Source organism: Sus scrofa, chromosome 14 (genome assembly GCF_000003025.6).
Source record: "Sus scrofa isolate TJ Tabasco breed Duroc chromosome 14, Sscrofa11.1, whole genome shotgun sequence".
In the NCBI taxonomy this organism is placed as follows: domain Eukaryota; kingdom Metazoa; phylum Chordata; class Mammalia; order Artiodactyla; family Suidae; genus Sus; species Sus scrofa.
The window spans coordinates 32,205,664-32,222,726 of record NC_010456.5 but is presented as its reverse complement, the minus strand read 5'-3'; the positions used below and the strand labels follow the sequence as shown (position 1 = coordinate 32,222,726).

At 46.6% G+C, this 17,063-nt stretch overlaps 2 protein-coding genes across 7 annotated transcripts in view; one reads left to right on the top strand and one right to left on the bottom strand.

Moving 5' to 3' along the window:
- Positions 1–17,063, bottom strand: part of CCDC63 (coiled-coil domain containing 63) — a 160,608-nt gene that overhangs the window by 78,204 nt on the left and 65,341 nt on the right. The gene's annotated exons all lie outside the window — the stretch shown is intronic.
- Positions 8,879–16,774, top strand: MYL2 (myosin light chain 2). 2 transcript variants are annotated; one of them, XM_005670649.3, is made up of 8 exons: positions 8,879–9,057; positions 10,323–10,412; positions 12,676–12,751; positions 14,148–14,252; positions 14,765–14,843; positions 14,943–14,991; positions 16,430–16,566; positions 16,685–16,774. In XM_005670649.3, the coding sequence occupies exons 1-7, from the start codon at positions 9,055–9,057 to the stop codon at positions 16,526–16,528; spliced, it is 501 nt and encodes a 166-aa protein (XP_005670706.1). In that variant the 5' UTR covers positions 8,879–9,054; the 3' UTR covers positions 16,529–16,566; positions 16,685–16,774.

Below are 17,063 nucleotides of genomic sequence, written 5' to 3'. Positions count from 1 at the left end.
TATACATGTAAGGATAACCTGACCCCCTTGCTGTACAGTGGGAAAAGAAAGAAAAAAAAAAGAAGAGTTTCCTTTTTACCTGATAAGTTCGGATATATAGGCTTAGACTTGAATTCTGGGAGCTAAAAGGAAAAAATACTTGTGAAGGAAATGAATTAAAAAATACCCCAGCTGGAGCTGGATTAAACCTTTAAAAGACTCAAAAACGGAAACGACACTAACTCCCACCACCTCATATGAAATGCGAGATAAAAACAGTACGAAACGGTCAAACCAGCGTAAGAACATCCCACAATGTTCTGACTTTCCCTGTGGTGACTATTTTAATCCTTTTTAAAAATACATCTAAATCCTTTCCCCAAAAAAGTTTGCTGGGTTTTCCTTTGTTTTGTTCTTGGCATTCCTGCTCAGCTGCTGCTCGAAGCATGTATTAAGCATGTCCACGGCGTGACTCGGCTCTGTCACCGACCTCTCGCTCATCCCATCCTGTGAGTGAGGTGAGGGTGGCAGACTTCCTGAAAGGTCTCCAAGGTGTAGCATAGAGGAGAAAGGTCCAGGTGGCCAGTGTGTGCGCGTGCGTGCATACATTGTGTGTGTGTGTGTGAGAAATGATACTAATCATGTGAAAAGATGTATTCTATGTACATGTATGTGCGTGCATGGTATGATAGTAATATGAAAAATGTATATTTGTGTATACAAATGACAGCAACTGGGTGAGGGGAGGGAATTCAAGAGGCAATCCTGGATTAGATCCTGGAACAGAATCAAGGGGAATGGTGGAAGAACCAGCGAAATCTAGATGAAGCCTGGAGTTGAGTCAGGAGTCATGTACTAATGCCAGTTTCTTAGTTTTGACCAATGTCCTATGGTAACATAAGGTATGAATACTAGGGGAAACTGAGTGAGGGGGACAGGGGAACTCTGAAACTTTTCTGTGGATTCTAAAATTAAAATTTTCTTTTCTTTCTTTTTTTTTTTTGCCACACCCACCACATATGGATGTTCCAGGGCCAGGGATCAAATCCGAACTGCAACTGTGACAACGCCAGATCTTTAACCCACTGTGGCTGGGTTGGGGATTGAACCTACAGCTCAGCAGCAACCCAAGCCACTGCAAGAGACAATGCCGGATCCTCAACCCACTGTGCCACAGAGGAAACTCCCTAAAATTTTATTTTTAAAAAGTTTGGAAAAGATAAATTAGGAGGTTGGGACGAACATATACACACTCCTATATACACAATAGATAGCGAACAAGGACCTACTATCTAGCACATGGAACTCTACTCAATATCTGTAATAATCTATAACGGAAAAAAACATGAAAAATAATATATATACATATCTACATCTACCTATTTCTATATATCTATATAGATATAGATATAAAACTGAATCACTGTGCTGTATACCTAAAACTAACGCAACACTGTAAATCAACTATACCTCAATTTTGTAAAAGTCTGGAAGGAATCTGCTATTCTAGACTTGCAAAAACTAATCTACAGAGTTAGAGGTCAGAAAACATTTACTTTTCATGGGTGCTGACAGGGACGGGGCACAAGAGAGCGCTCCAGAAACTGGGATGTTTGGGGTCTTGACCTAGGAGGAGGTGACACACTGTACACATGTGAAAAACTCATCCCTCTGGGCACTTAAGAGGCATGCACCTTGTTACAGGTGTGTTTCAATTTTTAAAAGGCAAAGACTTAAAAATATAGGCCGAAAGACTACATCAAACCACAAACACTGATTTCCTCTGGGAAGGATTTGGCTGAAGTGATAGACAAGAAGGCGTTTAGTCAAAATATTTCAGAGTTCCCTTTGTGGCTCAGAGGTTAACGAACCTGACTAGGCTCCATGAGGATGCGAGTGCGATCCCTGGCCTTGCCCACTGGGTTAAGGGTCCCTCGTTGCTGTGGGCTGGGGTGGTAGATCGCAGACGCAGCTTCAACCCAGTGTTGCTGTGGCTGTGGCACAGGCCGGCAGCTGCAGCTCCAATTCGAACCCTAGCCTGGGAACTTCCATATGCTGTGGGTGGGGCCCTAAAAAGAAAAAAAAAAAAATTCAGTAATGTTTCAAACTGTTTTATAGTAAAAATGTATTCATTCACATTGTACTAATTTAACTTTTTATGGGCATGCACAGAGAAGTCACACAGATCATAAAAGTGCAATTCCATAAATCTTCCCACATGAAACACGTCTGCGTAACCAGCACACAGATCAAGATACAGAACACTCCTGGTGCCCCAAGAGGCCCTCCCCAACTATTCACTGTTTATCGCAAATTCCAATTTAACTGGGCATTTTATTTTGTCTTTTCTAGGGTCGCACCCATGGCATATGGAGATTCCCAGGCTAGGGGCTGAATCGGAGTTGTAGCCACCGGCCTACCCCACAGCTCATGGCAACGCCAGATCCTTAACCCACTGAGCGAGGCCAGGGACCGAACCCGCAACCTCGTGGTTCCTGGTCGGATTCATTAACCACTGAGCCATGACAGAAACTCTAATTTAACTGGGCATTTTATATATATATATACATTTATTTCTAAGGGTCACCTCACCCTTAGAGGCCCCTCATAGTTATTACCCTCCACTGTCCTGACCCCTGACGGCATAGGTTCATTTTGCCTGTTCATCTATATATTGTTTTGAAATTTAAAATGTTGATGTTTACCTTAGGAAAATATCAGAAGTGGTGACCAAGAAAGTGGGAATCAAAGGCTTATAGGAATCCAAAGTCTGCTTACCCATCTACCCTCATTCCAAGGCCCCTTCTGCCCACTGAAAACACCACTGACCCAGGCAAAGGTGTTGGGTCCAAGTCCAAATGGGGAGTGGAGACACCCCATGTTAAGGCTCCAAATGGTCAATGGAATGAGGATTGTCCTTTCTTTAAGGATTTCCCTCCCCCTGGTTAGACCACATTTTCCAGGCCTGGGAAAAAGTGAGAAACTTCCTGGCTCCCAGCTGGGGGTGGGGGTGGGGTGGTTCGAAATTCTAAAAGTCAAGCAGCCCAAGACAATAACAGTGCTAACATTTATCATGGGCTCACAATACACTCTCCTATTTGATCCTCACGACAACCCTATTAAGCAATGCTATTATGATGCCCATTGTACAGATGAGGAAACTGAGGCTCAGAGAAGGGGAAAAAAACCTGTCTGAGATCACCCAGCTGGCCTGGACTCACACCTTGGTTTTTCCCAGAGTAGCCACACAAGGTCATCTAGAGGAGAATCAAAAGCAAGTATTTCCCCTGTCCTCCATCTGGCAGGTGACCAATTCCTGGGGGCCTGGGTCTACAGCCCCCTGTTCTCTGGCTCCTTGCTTCCAATGTTGCCAAAGAAAAGTTTGAGGCCAGTCAGATTATCTCCATGGCAGCTGTGTCCTTTCTGCCTGGAAATATGTCAGACTTCCTCTCACTCTTGGGAGCTTATGAATTTTGCCAGGACATACCTAGGTGTGTGTTTTTGCCTCATCCATCCAGCATGGAGCCTGGGAGCCCTTTCAACCTATAGGTTCCCTTCTCTCCTCAGCTGAAGAAAATCTTGTATTACTTGCCTATTTTCAGCCCCTCCTTTTGGAATGTTCGTGATTTGCATCTCTTCCTTATTTCCCTCCAAGACACCCCCTGTACCTCACCTTTCGGGCCACCATGTGCACTGCAACAGGGACCAGCCTTGTCGTCAGTTCATCTCAAGTTTTTAGTTCAGAGATCAAGTCTTCAAGCTTCAGGAAGTCATTTTTGAGTTTCACTGGCATTTCTCTGTTTGCTTGTTTTAGTTTTTGTTTTATGTAGGAAGCCAATACGTGAGCTTTAAAAAATCATCCCATTAACCCATTGCTACATTCTCAAACTAGACTGTTCCTGTGTCAGAGACAACTGAACATAAATTCCTACTGTTCTCCGATTGAAGCTTAGTATGCGTGCCTCTCCCCTGAGCTGAATGAAGTTCTACTGCCATACATCAGGCCCTAAGAACATGACCCTGAATGGGGGGGGGGCACATATTAATATTTAAGTAATTCACATCTTTTGAAATTGGGGTCAAAATCATTCTTGCTTAAAAATAGTGTACAGTGTACATCTATCAGCACTATTTACATGTTTTCCCCTTTCCTCACACCTTCTTTTAAAATTGTCAATAGGTAATTTTTAAAATTACCATTCAATAAAATTGACCCTTTTTCTCATGTACAGTTCCATGAATTTTAATACACTTAAGTTTTATTATGGCAATTAATAGTACTGAGCTGTTGGTCTGTTTCCTCCTGTGCTTCCTAGATGTGGGAGGCAGTGTAAAATCTTCCCAAAGAAGGTCCACAGCCTAATCCTCAGAACCTGTGAATATGCTACCTTACATGGCAAAGGGGATTTTGCAGATGCAATTAAGAATCTGAAGGTGGGAGTTCCTATCGTGGCTCAGTGGAAACAAATCTTACTAGTATCCATGAGGACACAGGTTCAATCCCTGGCCTCACTCAGTGGCTTAAGGATCCGACACTGTCATGAGCTGTGGTATAGGTCCCAGACGTGGCTTAGATCCCGAGCTGCTGTGGCTGTAGGCCAGCAGCTGCAGCTCCAGCTCCAATTCAACCCCTAGCCTGAGAACCTCCATATGCCTTGGGTGCGGCCCTAAAAAAAAAAAAAAGAATGTGGGGAGATTATCCTGGATTATCCCACTGGGTCAATGGAATCACAGGGGTCCTCAGAAGATGGAAAGGAGGCAAGAGGATCAGAAAGACTGAAGTCAGAGACTGGAGCAATGTGGCCACAAGCCAAGGAGTAGGGGCAGGCGCTAGAAGCTGGAAAGGGCAAGGAATGAGTTTTCCCCTAGACCCTCCAGAAGGAATGAGCCCTGTGTTTTTGATTTCCGACCTCCAGAACTGTGAGATTAATACACTGTTTGGTGCTGTTTTAAGCCACCAAATTTATGGTACTATTTTTATAGCTGCAATAAGAAACTAATACCCTAGATTTGTTTTCTGATGGTTCAGCCCAATGTTCTCTGGCTTCTGAGAACCCTAAGTGGGCAGTTACTTTTCTCTTTGGCTCGCTGGAACTTAGGGCTGGTTGTCAGATACTTCTTACCTATGGGAATCCCACCAGGAGGAGGAAGATCTCAGGCTTGTGGGACTGCATTTATAGGCAAGATGCCTTAGCCACGCCAGCCTCGAGGACAGAGAGGCCTCAGCCCATCCACAAAGCTCCCTCCCCATGCACTCATGAGGCTGATGCTGGTTCGTACCTCTGAATGTCTACACAGACCCAAAGCCCAAGTCTTCCCAGACCGCCAGTCCCAGGGCCTTGTCCCAGGGCTCTGGGGGACTCCCCAGTGGTGACCCAACTCACTGGCAAGAGAGGGGTATCTGGGTCTCCAGTTAGCAAGGTCTAACCCAACCTGTGGGCCCAGGTTCTGGCAGCCAGGCAGCTCCAGGTCCTACTCAGAGTGCCATGTTCCCCTAATTCCTCTGATACACATAATCTCTCTTCATCTTCCAGACAAGCTTATGAGGATCTGTGTACTCTTAACAGTCTCCATTGTCCAGATGAGGAAACTGAGACCACTCCTCCAGCTTTAGAGCCAGAACTCTTCCCCCAGCACCTCCTCCTAAAGGCCCAAGGGAACAAGACCTGTTCACAGAGCGGGGGGGGGCTGTATGTATGTCCTTAGGGGCACCACCTGCCCCTGGAGGGCCTGAGCCAACCCCAAACCAGGGACTTCCTACCCCCACCACGCATTCTGCACACCCTTGATGGCTGCAACAATCTTTTTGCTTGGCTATTTATAGCTCTGACTGCTCGCACAAGTGTTTTAACGAAAATCCATGGTGTGCCTATTAGCTGGGGAAATATTTGCTCTGGTGTTCTCAGAAAACCTTGGACAGAAAAACTCTTTTTGATCTGTGTGCATATGAGTGTGCACGAGTGTGTGTGTATTATGTGCCTTTGTGTATGTGCACAAGTTCACAGGTGTGTTTTTGTCTGTGCACTTGTGTGGGCATGTGTGTGTGTGCACATGGGGAGGGGTGCATGTGCCCACTCAAGTGGGTGTGTACCTGTGTCTGTGCACATGCAGGACAATGCATGGTATTAAAGATCCTGTTAGGAGTTCCCATTGTGGCACAGTGAAAACGAATCTGACTAGGAAACATGAGGTTGCAGGTTCTATCCCTGGCCTTGCTCAGTGGGTTACAGATCTGGCGTTGCCGTGAGTTGTGGTGTAGGTCGCAGACAAGGCTTGGATCTGGCATGGTTGTGGCTGTCACTGTGGCAAGGCTGACAGCCATAGCTCCGATTAGACCCTAGCCTGGAAACCTCCATATGCTGCAGGTGTGGCCCTAAAAAGCAAAAAAATAAACAAATAAAGAAAGACCTTTTTAGAAGAGCCTCCTGGATAATTCTAACCCATGTGTGACTGGAGAGAGGAAAAACCCCACACCTTTTTTTTTGGTCACAGCAATAAATGATTCTTGGGTTTATACCCCCAAAACTGAAGTTTTTTTTTCAAGTGAGAAAGGAAGTGAGTGATGGCTGCTGTTTACTCAGGACCTGGTTAGGCTTGATCACCACTCACCCTCTGGAAAATCTCATTAAGGAAGATTTTTTTTTTTTTTTTTTGGCAGCGCCCGTGGTATATGGAAGCTCCCAGGCCAGGGATCGAACACACACCACAGCAGTACTCAAGCCGCTGCAGTGTACAACACTGGATCTTCAACCTGCTGTGCCACAAGAGAACCCCAAGGAAGGTCTTATCATTCCTACTTTATGTGCTCAGAGAGGTGAAGTCACTGCCCAACGTCACATAGAGCCCACTTCAAATGCAATTTTGTCTGACTTCCCAGCCTGAGGGCTTAAATCACTCCACTTCATTGCCTCAAACCATCTAAGGTCGAATGAAAATCTTCTAACAATCCCCACTCAGGCCCTTGGCAAGGAAAGCAAAGTCTGTTACTTGCTTATTAACTACTTCGTTCATTCCTGGGAGCCAAAGAGCTTCCAATTTCTCCAGCAACATTCATGAAGGTTTCAGCACAGCAGAGCAACTGAGTACAGATTTGTGGATTGATTTGGTTGATAGGATCTCATTCCGGGGTGGTGCTTGCTGGCCCCGCTTCCAAATCAGAATGTCCCTGGTGCTGGCAGCCAGTGAGGGAAGTGAGGCAGCTCCTTGCTTCTGGAATGAAATCCCAGGGCCACATCACGTGACCTACCCGCTTTGCTGGCCTCACCTTACGCCCGCCTCTCTGTAAGCCCTCAGCCCCTTCACTCAGCTCCAGTCTCATGGTCCCTCGGCTCCTCAAAGATTCCTAGTTGATCCTCCTCTGAGGCTCTCCTTGTCCCTGAGGGCAGGGGCACCTCTCTGCTCAGAGAGGGTCCCACCCCAGCCTGGGGGGGGGGGCAGCTCCTGCCTGGCACCCCCACACCCATTTCATTCCTCTGTAATATCTGTTACTACCTTCAATTATCTGGGTTGTGCATTTGTTTATTTTTTTCCATCTACCCCTTGTCACGAGGGCAAGGAGTTTGTTACCCCACACTAGCCCCGAGCCTGGCACCCAGTGGAGCTCCACAAAGGGGTGAATGCTGGCTCAGCCGTCGGCCCTGTGGCCACACCACCGGGACAACTGGCGGAAAAATGCTCTGCTTCTTAGAGACAAGAACTCTGGATCCTGTCACCCATAGCCACCAAACAAGGCCACGATCTGATGCCAAGCTCTGACTTCTCACTCCCTGGATCCCCAGGCTGCCTGGGAGGGCAGCAGAGGAAAACCATTCTGAGAGAGAAGATGCCTTTCCAAGGCCCTTTAAGAGCCTGGACTCTGGAAGCAAAGAGACTCCAGATCCACTTCCAGCCTCATCACTGCCTGATCCCTGGCAGCTCACTTAGCCTTTAGCCTCAGTCTCCTCATCTGTGAAATGAGGACAGCGGAGATAAGGTGGTCTCCACCACACAGCGGGGTTAGAAATTTCAACATGACCATGAGACATGTACACAGTGCCTGGCACGTGGCGGGTGCTTGGTAAGTGAGAGCCTTTATTTCTTCAATTAACAAATATTCATTGAACAGCTGCTGTGGGCCAGTCATGAGCTAGGAATCCAGGAGAGAGTGGTGAGGAGAATAAAGAGGATAGACCCTCCTGAGCTCACTGTCCACTGACACTGAACAGAAGAAGTGAATTGCACGGTGTGCTAGGAAGTGGGAAATGATGGGGAGAAAAAGCAGACAGGAGTTCCCACTGTGGCTCAGTGGGTTAAGAACCTGACTAGTATCCACGAGGATGTGGGCTAGATCCCTGGCCTCACTCAGTGGGTTAAGGATCCAGCGTTGCTGCAAGCTGCAGCATGGGTCATAGATGTTGATGGGATCTGGCATTGCTGTGGCCGTTGCAGAGACCGGCGGCTGCAGCTCTGATTCCACCCCTAGCCTGGGAACTTCCACTTGCTGCAGGCACAGCCATAAAAAGCAAAAAAAAAAAAAGGAAAGAAAAAGCAGAGAAAGGGCTCTTCAGGGCAGGGCTGAGTGGCTATTTTAAATAGGGTGGTGGGGAGGTCTCACTGAGAAGGTGACATTTGAGCCAAGAGCTGAAGGAGGTGAGAGAGGGGACCTCGCAGGCATCTGAGAGAGGAAACTGCAGGTGCAAAGGCCCCGAGGTGGGACCTGTGCCTGAAGACGTTAGAGGAGCCTAATAGTCTCTTCTCGCCATTTTCTTTCTCCAAATTGACAAGCACAAGTGCTGACTGCCCCAGCACCGCGGAAAGCCTGCAGCATCTCTCCCCTTGAACCAGCCGCCTGGCTCTTTAACCTTGAATGCCTTTCTGGGTCTCACGTGTCACCCGGTGGCGAGTGAGCTGCCCTTACTTCAGAAGAACGGCATGGGGTGGGGGGGCCCTAGGTGGTGTCTGCCTCACCTACTACTGCCAAAAGTGGTCATGGGTTTATTTTTAAACTTGGGGGGGAGTATTTATTGTTCCTGGGCTGAAGAGAGCCGGGCTGCCTGTGGGATTCTTCTCGGGGAGTAGCGCTGTGTCCTTTCCACCATGGTGAGTAGCCAGGGCTCCTGGAAGCCAGTGATGCTGGGTGGTAAAGACGGGGCACCACCCACAAGCTGAAGACCAAAGGGGCGGGGGAGGAAGGCGGCTTTCTGGGGCCCCAGACCCGGGTGGAAAAAGCACTGCTCGCTGTGTGCACACAGAGGAACCCCAATCAATGCCCCCCATAAGCCACAAATAACAGCAGCTCCTGGGGACTCGCAAAAACAAAATAAGAGAGTTGGCTTTTTTATGGCTTGTCTACTGACCTCTCGAGGAATCAATAACTCCCAGGGCTTGCAAAATGGGATTGAACGCTTTTAAGGATCAAATTGTAATTCTTTTCTCTTGTTCAGGCAGCTGGGGAAAAGAATCTTTTTGTTTTCACCTTTTGAACTTGCACATGTAAAACCTTTCGTCCTGTGTCGTTGGGTTAGGTGTCCCCCTCCTGAAGCAGGAAGCCCCCACATCGGGGTCAGTGGAGGATCATGGCTAGGGGCACAGACTGGAGTCTGTCTGCCCAAGTTCAACTTCAGTTCTGCCTGTCACTGTGTAACCTTGAGTAAAGGACCCAACCTCTCTGAGCCTCAGCTGCCTCCCCTGTAAAATGGCGATGGTAATAATAGCATCTACTTGACAGAGCAGTTATGAGGACTAAATGCAATAACATATGCAGTGTTCAAGCGTTTGCTGTGACTAAAGTCAGAAGTGGGTGGGGAAATGTTAACTCGCACTGCTCTCTTTGCATGGTGCAAGGGCAGAACATTTACAGAGGAAATTTTGCTGCCATTTGGATCAAGGGAAAATTGAGGCGGACAGAGCAGTTGGGTTTTAACACCCTGAAAAAGTGTCATTTCATCTCGCATTCCTCATGGTTTAGTGAGCCTGACTTTCTCTCCACTCTCCAATCAATTTTCCTTCTGTGCGTTACTGAACTTTTTGTGAAATGTGTCAGAACATGAGCAGCTGGGTCCTGCTGGGGCTGATCCGAAAGCACAGCCTCCATTCCCAGAAACACACCTCCACCTCCCCTAGTTTGCAAAGGAGCTGCTGCAAGAGCTGCTGTCTTTTATGATCCACCAGAACCGGGATGTTTTTGCAAAACCTTAGTCGATGTCCTTTTCTATTTCCAGCATCACCATTTTGAGATGAATGTGGGCACCAGACCCCCATTTCACAGATGAGCAGCTGAGGCTCACCCAGAGATGGAACCTGACCTAGTTTTCTAATTACCAGACTCTGATTTTTTTTTTAATCGATGCTTTTCTACCCCCTAGTCACCTAAGAAAGCCAAGAAGAGAGCAGATGGAGCCAATTCCAACGTGTTCTCCATGTTTGAACAGACCCAGATTCAGGAATTTAAGGAGGTGGGTGCTGCTGGGATGGAGATTGCCGCGCGCTAGAAAGAGCCTTTCCTTTTTTCCATATTCCCTGCAAAGACCTCTCAGGTTGTCTTTATCCTCCCCCAAAAATACAAAGTCTGAACGTGTGTAAATTAACTTTTGTTGATCATCAAAGTAAAGCATGTGTCTTGTTGAAGATACAGGAAAGAATTTCAGAAATGCACAAAAAATGACCTGACCTACAAGTCTACGACCCCGAGAGACTCAGTTACTGTTCTGGTATAGACCCTTCCAGTCATTTTTGTTATATATGTACATTTTTGTCAAACAAAGCAACCACCTTCTGTGCACGCTAATTGGTACCTGCTATTCTGCTTTGAGCAACTCAGCAACCAATATTTTCCATCATTTATTGAAACTCCTTCCCACGGCTGGATGTTACCTTTAGTATGTTTTACCAGTGTAAACAATATTTTTGCTTGTTCCTCTGGTTATTTCCTTGGGGTAAATTCCTAAAAGCAGAATAGCTGGAGCAAAAGAACTTCTTAAAAAAGAAACCAAAACCAAGTACCACTGGTTCAAATTGCCCTTCAGAAATGCTGAGCTCATTTGACACCCATCAGTCAGAGAGGAGAAAGTGCCGTTCTCCCTATGTCTCCCACCAACACTGCGTATTAATGTCTACAATATTATTTTTGCCAATCTAAGAGATGTCTGAGAGTATCTTAAATTTTCAGTTTTGCAGTCCTCAATTGCTGAATGCTATCCAGGTCTGCAACCGTATCACAGTGTATAGGGGTGTGCCTAAGTAAGCAAACCTAAAGACCAATTAGGCAAAATTAAGCCACTGCCTGCAGGCTCAGAAAGATATACTGTGTGTTAATTTTCCAGCAGACCTGACAGCTCGCTCTGAGTCATCAAGGCTCTCACTGGGACCTTTAGAGGACACTAGGCTGAAGCTCTGCTTGAAGGGGCCACTGGGTTTTACACCAAAGGGGAAACCATCGGGGGCTTCCAACAGGCCAGGCAGACTTGTCCCTATTGTCTCATTCAGATCACAGAACACCACGTCCCATAGGCTGCCAGGGAAAGAGGAATTCCTGGGATGAAATGTCATATCTAAACTTGAAATAGTCCCCTTCTGGGGAGAAGACTACGCCCTCCCTTCTCCCTCGATGTCCCAACCTTTGGAATGAAATCAGCCACTGGGGGTGCACATACTTTCAGAAACCAGCTGCAAAAAGAATTCAAAAACTCAGACAAGACACGTCATTTGCAAAATACCTGGGCATTTACAAAGTTCTTGGAGCCCCACCCCCCACCCACCCGGAGCCAGCTGGGAAAGTTTACAGATAACGTGGGCTTGGGAGCTAAGGGGCAAATGAGACTCCAGTTTTAACTTGTCTTTTTTTCAATAACAGCTTTATATAGATATAATTCACATACCAGGTACTCACCTTTTTAAACTAAGTAAACAATTCAGTGGTTGTTTAATATAGCCACAGAATTTTGCAACCATCACCACCATCTAATTTTAGAACCCTTTCATCGCCCCCAAAAGAAACCTCATACCCATTAGCAGTCACTTCCCATTTCCCCCTTCCCAGCCCCTGTCAACCACTGATCTATTTCGGTCTCTGTGGATTTGCCTATTCTGGACATTACACAGAAATGGAACCATATAGTATGTGGCCTTTTGCGTATGGCTTCTTTCATCTTTCACTATGCATCCTGTTTCCAGGTTTGCCCATGTTGTGGCATATGTCGTAATTTATTTATTTTTTTAATTTTTTTTGGCCCCACCTGCAGCATGCGGAAGTTCCTGGCTCAGGGATCATACCTGTGCCACAGCAGTGACAGCACCAGATCCTTAATCCACGGAGCCACCAGGAAACTCCAGAAATTGCTTCTTTTTATTGCTGAATATTCCACTGCATGGATAGACCACATTTTGTCCATCCATTCCTCGGTTGATGGGTTTGTGGGTGGTTTCCAGTTTGGGGCTATTGTGAATAGTGCTGCTGTGGACACTCATGCACAGGTGTTTATAAGGATGTACATTCTCATATCTCTTGGGTGTATGCTGAGCAGTGGAATTGCTGTATCCTATGATAACTCCGGGCCTAACATTTTGAGGAACTGCCAGCCTGTTTCAAATCTTTGATTCTTGATCTAGTGTCCTTTGATGCTCCTTGAAAAACCCAGGATCCCACTTCCCCAAGCCCTTTGGCACACTTTCCCCCAATTTCTCCTGGGCTGACTAGCCAACCACCAACCCCCTTCACAGGCCTTCACCATCATGGACCAGAACAGGGATGGCTTCATAGACAAGAATGATCTGAGGGACACCTTTGCTGCTCTTGGTAAGTCACCCCCTCCACGCCTGCAGGAGGGTCTCCGTATCCCATGCTCCTGTGGGCTGGGAGGTAGGATCATCAAAAAGGTCCAGAGCTTGTCATTTTCCAAAGAAACAGCTCAGCCACGACTGGTCTCGACAAATTTTAGAGAACAAGACACATTTTAGAGAATAAGAAAGAAGTATTTAGTCTTTGAGTATCTTTGCATACCTTTTATTTTTCTTGTAAAATAATTTTTGGTGTGGCTTTGGAATGCAATGGCAGTTCATAATACAAAACTTGGAAAATTCATAAAAGTATAAAGGAGGAAACAACAATGACCATTAGACCACATTCCACTGTTAACATCTCAGCCTCCAGGTTTTTTCCTAAGCATATTGTGTGTGCATGGGCATGCACATGCATGCACATGTTTAATAACTGGAGTCATTCTATTTTGGATTCAGCTTTTGAAATTTAACATCTCAGTATGGTGAGCAGGAGTACATGGACCTGCTTCAAAATATAAGTGTCCAACCTGCCACCACTAATCCTCCTCCACCCCGAGCCCCAAAACTCAGGGCCATGAACAGCAACTGTGCAGGTTGTGTAGTGTGCGCTTATAGCAAGTACCATTCATACCTGTAGCCACTGTAGATTTTTACATTTAAAACATAAATTCTCAGACTTCCCGTCATGGCTTAGCGGTTAATGAACCCGACTAGCATCCATGAGGACGTGGGTTCGATCCCTGCGTTAAGGATCCCTCAGTGGGTTAAGGATCCAGCATTGCCATGAGCTGTGATGTAGTTCCCAGACGCGGCTCGGATCTGGTGTTGCTGTGGCTGTGGTGTAGGCTGGCAGCTGTAGCTCTGATTCGACCCCTAACCTGGGAACCTCCATATGCCTTGGGTACAGCCCTAAGAAGACAAAAACAAACAAAACACCCAGAAATTCTCTTAAGAAGGGGTGGCTTTTTCTAGTTTCCACAAAGGTACTATATGGCCTGGTGGCAGTGGCTAGAGCAGGCATATCAGACTCTCCAAGACTATGTGGGTTAGAGCAGGTATAATTTGAAATTTTGATCTGTTTCTCCCACCTCCAAGTGAGCAGGGCTAGTTTATAATATGGGCACTTCCCATTTGAGTAAAATATTAAAATATCTGAATAAAATGTTCCAGGTTCTAAGAAGGCACTGTTTTAAAAATAACTAAACCCTCTTTGAGTTGTTTCCAGTTGTCTGGCTATTATAAATAACACTTTTGAGAACATCTTCTCATGTGAATCTTTCGCCCAATCCACTCCATCTCTGGTTATTCCTAGACAAGATTCCTTGAAGTAGAATTACAAGGGCAAATGCCAGGGTCCTGACAGCTGTTTCTGTCTCAGCTCAGAACTGCTGAGTGTGTGTTTCCTGCCCTAGGGCGTGTGAACGTGAAAAATGAGGAAATTGATGAAATGATCAAGGAAGCTCCAGGTCCAATTAACTTTACTGTGTTCCTAACGATGTTTGGGGAGAAACTTAAGGGTAAGTTCACATGTACATATGTGCATCTCTGTCTTTATGTGTCTTCATCTTTGGCCATGAATTCAAGTACAAGGGAACATATAGGAGTTGGCAGATAAAGGCAGAGTAACATTGAGGAGAAAAAAGAATAAAAATGGCAGTTAACAGTGCTCCAAGGCATACGCTGATCCATACCTCAAGCTAAGCACTTTATACGCATTACCTTTTTTAACAGCATCTAGGAGGCAGGCTCTATTCTTATCCCAGTCTACAGATGAGGAACTGCGGCTCAGAGGTGGAAAGTCACCTGCCTCAGCCACACAGCGAACAAATGCTGGAGTTAGGATTCGAATCCCAGTCTTTCCAAGTCTAGATCCATGCCTGACCTGGGGTGTGCTCAGAAATAACTGGATTCTCAGCCCACTTTTTCAAACACCAAGGCTCAGTGCTCAGAAGGAGGCAGAGTCTTTCTTCCTTCCCAGAGGTTTCCAGCTACCCACCACGGCACATTTCAACACTATTTTCTGTTTCAGGGGCAGACCCTGAGGAGACCATCCTTAACGCGTTCAAAGTGTTTGACCCTGAAGGCAAAGGGGTGCTCAGGGCTGATTAGTGAGTAGGATCTGTGGGGGAGGAGGTGGGAGTTCCTTGCTTCTCCCCCAACCCTCCTCCACACACCCAGTGGCAATACCTCCTTTTCTCTCTCTGCAGTGTAAAGGAGATGCTGACCACGCAGGCGGAGAGGTTTTCCAAGGAGGAGGTAACAGGGCCCTTCGGACACTCTCTGTACCCCAGCTTCTGCCCTCACCCTTCCAGGGGCTCCCTCTCTCCTATGTAGATACACCCTGACCCCACACTGAGAGAGAATCTATTCTTGTTTACTGGTTACTCATTTCATTCTCCCAATCACCCTGTGAAGTAGAGAGTGGTATTATGGTCATTTTATAGATGGGGAAACTGAGGCCCAGGGAAATAAAGTCACTTACATAAAAGGACACTAATGGGAAATGTGGGGCCCGGATTCAAACCTAGGTCTGTCTGACTCCAAGTGCTGCCTTCTTCATAATACATGGAGACTGGTTAGAGCATCAATTTCCTGATGGAGTAAGGGTGACATGTGGGGTCACCACATACTGCTGCACAGGTTGTGTACTGCACAATCCTCCTCGATGCTGTTAATAACATATACCATAGAGCACTCACTTGTTGCAATGGTTTTCCAGCAGATGGCAGTAAACTGTCTTGTTATAATTTTTAAAAATCCAACTATATGACTTGTTTTGGCAGGTGGCAGTAACACACCTTAGATGAAGGGGCACTTTTGCTATTTCACCGAAGGGCCTGTCTGAACAAGCAACTGTCTTGTCAACATTATTAATGACCCTTAACGAGTCTATTTAAAATAGCCCTGGTAGCTTCTCAGGCCTGATTCCATCCAAGTTACACATCTTACTAAAAAATTTATGTAGATTCCCCCCCCCCCCGTCAAAACTCAAGGAGTTTAAAGAGCTTGTCTTTCAACTCCCACCAGCTTTGGACTTTGGACAAACTTCTTAACCTCACTGTGCCTCAATTCCCTCCTCTGTAAAGTGGGGACAGTAATAGAATCAACCTCATAGTACACTGTGAATATTAAATGAGTTCACATATATAAAGTCTGACACATGATAAGGGCAATATCACATTCACTATTATTAACCCCCAAGACTTAAAAAATAACTAGCCAATACTTTTTAAATGTGAAAATTACATGTTTTAAAACAATTTAGATTTCTCATTTCCATCAAAGAATCAACTTCCTCAAAGAGTCTGACCTCCTTGTCCATGGGGCCTCATTTGGCTGGCCAAATGAGCAGTTGCCACCTCTGTAGACGGACTGTGTCTCCATTTAGCCACAGTCCCCAGCAGGCCCAACTTGATCCCCTATATCACCTGTCCACCCCTTTGCACATGAATGCGATCCCTGCTTTCTCCATCACCAGCTGGGTTCCCAAGAACATCCCTGCAGGACAGCCCTTGGGATTGGCACCTGTGGAAGAGCGAGGAAGGGCCAGAAAGCAGAAGGGCATGGAAGGGGATGCCCATCATGCTCCACATCCTCCAGGCCCCCAGCTGCCTCTCCACTCCGGCAGCCCTGCACAGCCCTCCTCCCCGCTGCCCCTCTCCTTGTCCTCACACGTCTTTCTGGTTCGTTGCAGATTGAACAGATGTTCGCTGCCTTCCCCCCCGACGTGACCGGCAACTTGGACTATAAGAACCTGGTGCACATCATCACCCACGGAGAAGAGAAGGACTAAGGGAGGGGCTTGCTGCCCGACCCTGGGCTTGCCTTTGGGTGAGTGGGTAGGGGTGTCCCTGCCCTCCTCTCACTTTGCTCAGCAGCACCACCATCCCTGCCCCTGGCCTGTTAGCCATGTGGCTGCCTCATTTATCAACCTTCATCTTCTTTGCAGCCTGGGTACCTTGTAGATACCACATGGCTACATGGCCTGCAGATGCAAGTCCGTCCAACGACCATGTTCAAATAAACAGGAGGTCAAGTATTTGTTTATGGTGTTTCTCTGACAGAAGAGCCTAAGGAAGACCCTTTGCTACTTTCCATGAAGGCAGTGTATCAGCTAGTGATGGCCCTGCTGTCATTATTATTGAGTCTTAGTGACTATTTAGAACAAGACTTTCACAACCCCTCAGGACTACTTTTTTTCAGCAAGGGCCACATTTTACTAGAATGCTAACTAGAGGACCACAGGAGTTCCGTTGTGGCTCAGCAGGTTAAGAACCCAACATTATCTCTATGAGGATGCAGGTTCAATCCCTGGCCTCACTCAGTGG

What these genes read in the sequence shown, in the direction of transcription:
- MYL2 (XM_005670649.3), top strand. An exon ending in AGATTCAGGAATTTAAGGAG is followed by an intron (nt 10,413 to 12,675) that starts GTGGGTGCTGCT and finishes CCCCCTTCACAG; the next exon opens with GCCTTCACCATCATGGACCA. An exon ending in GTTTGGGGAGAAACTTAAGG is followed by an intron (nt 14,253 to 14,764) that starts GTAAGTTCACAT and finishes TTTCTGTTTCAG; the next exon opens with GGGCAGACCCTGAGGAGACC.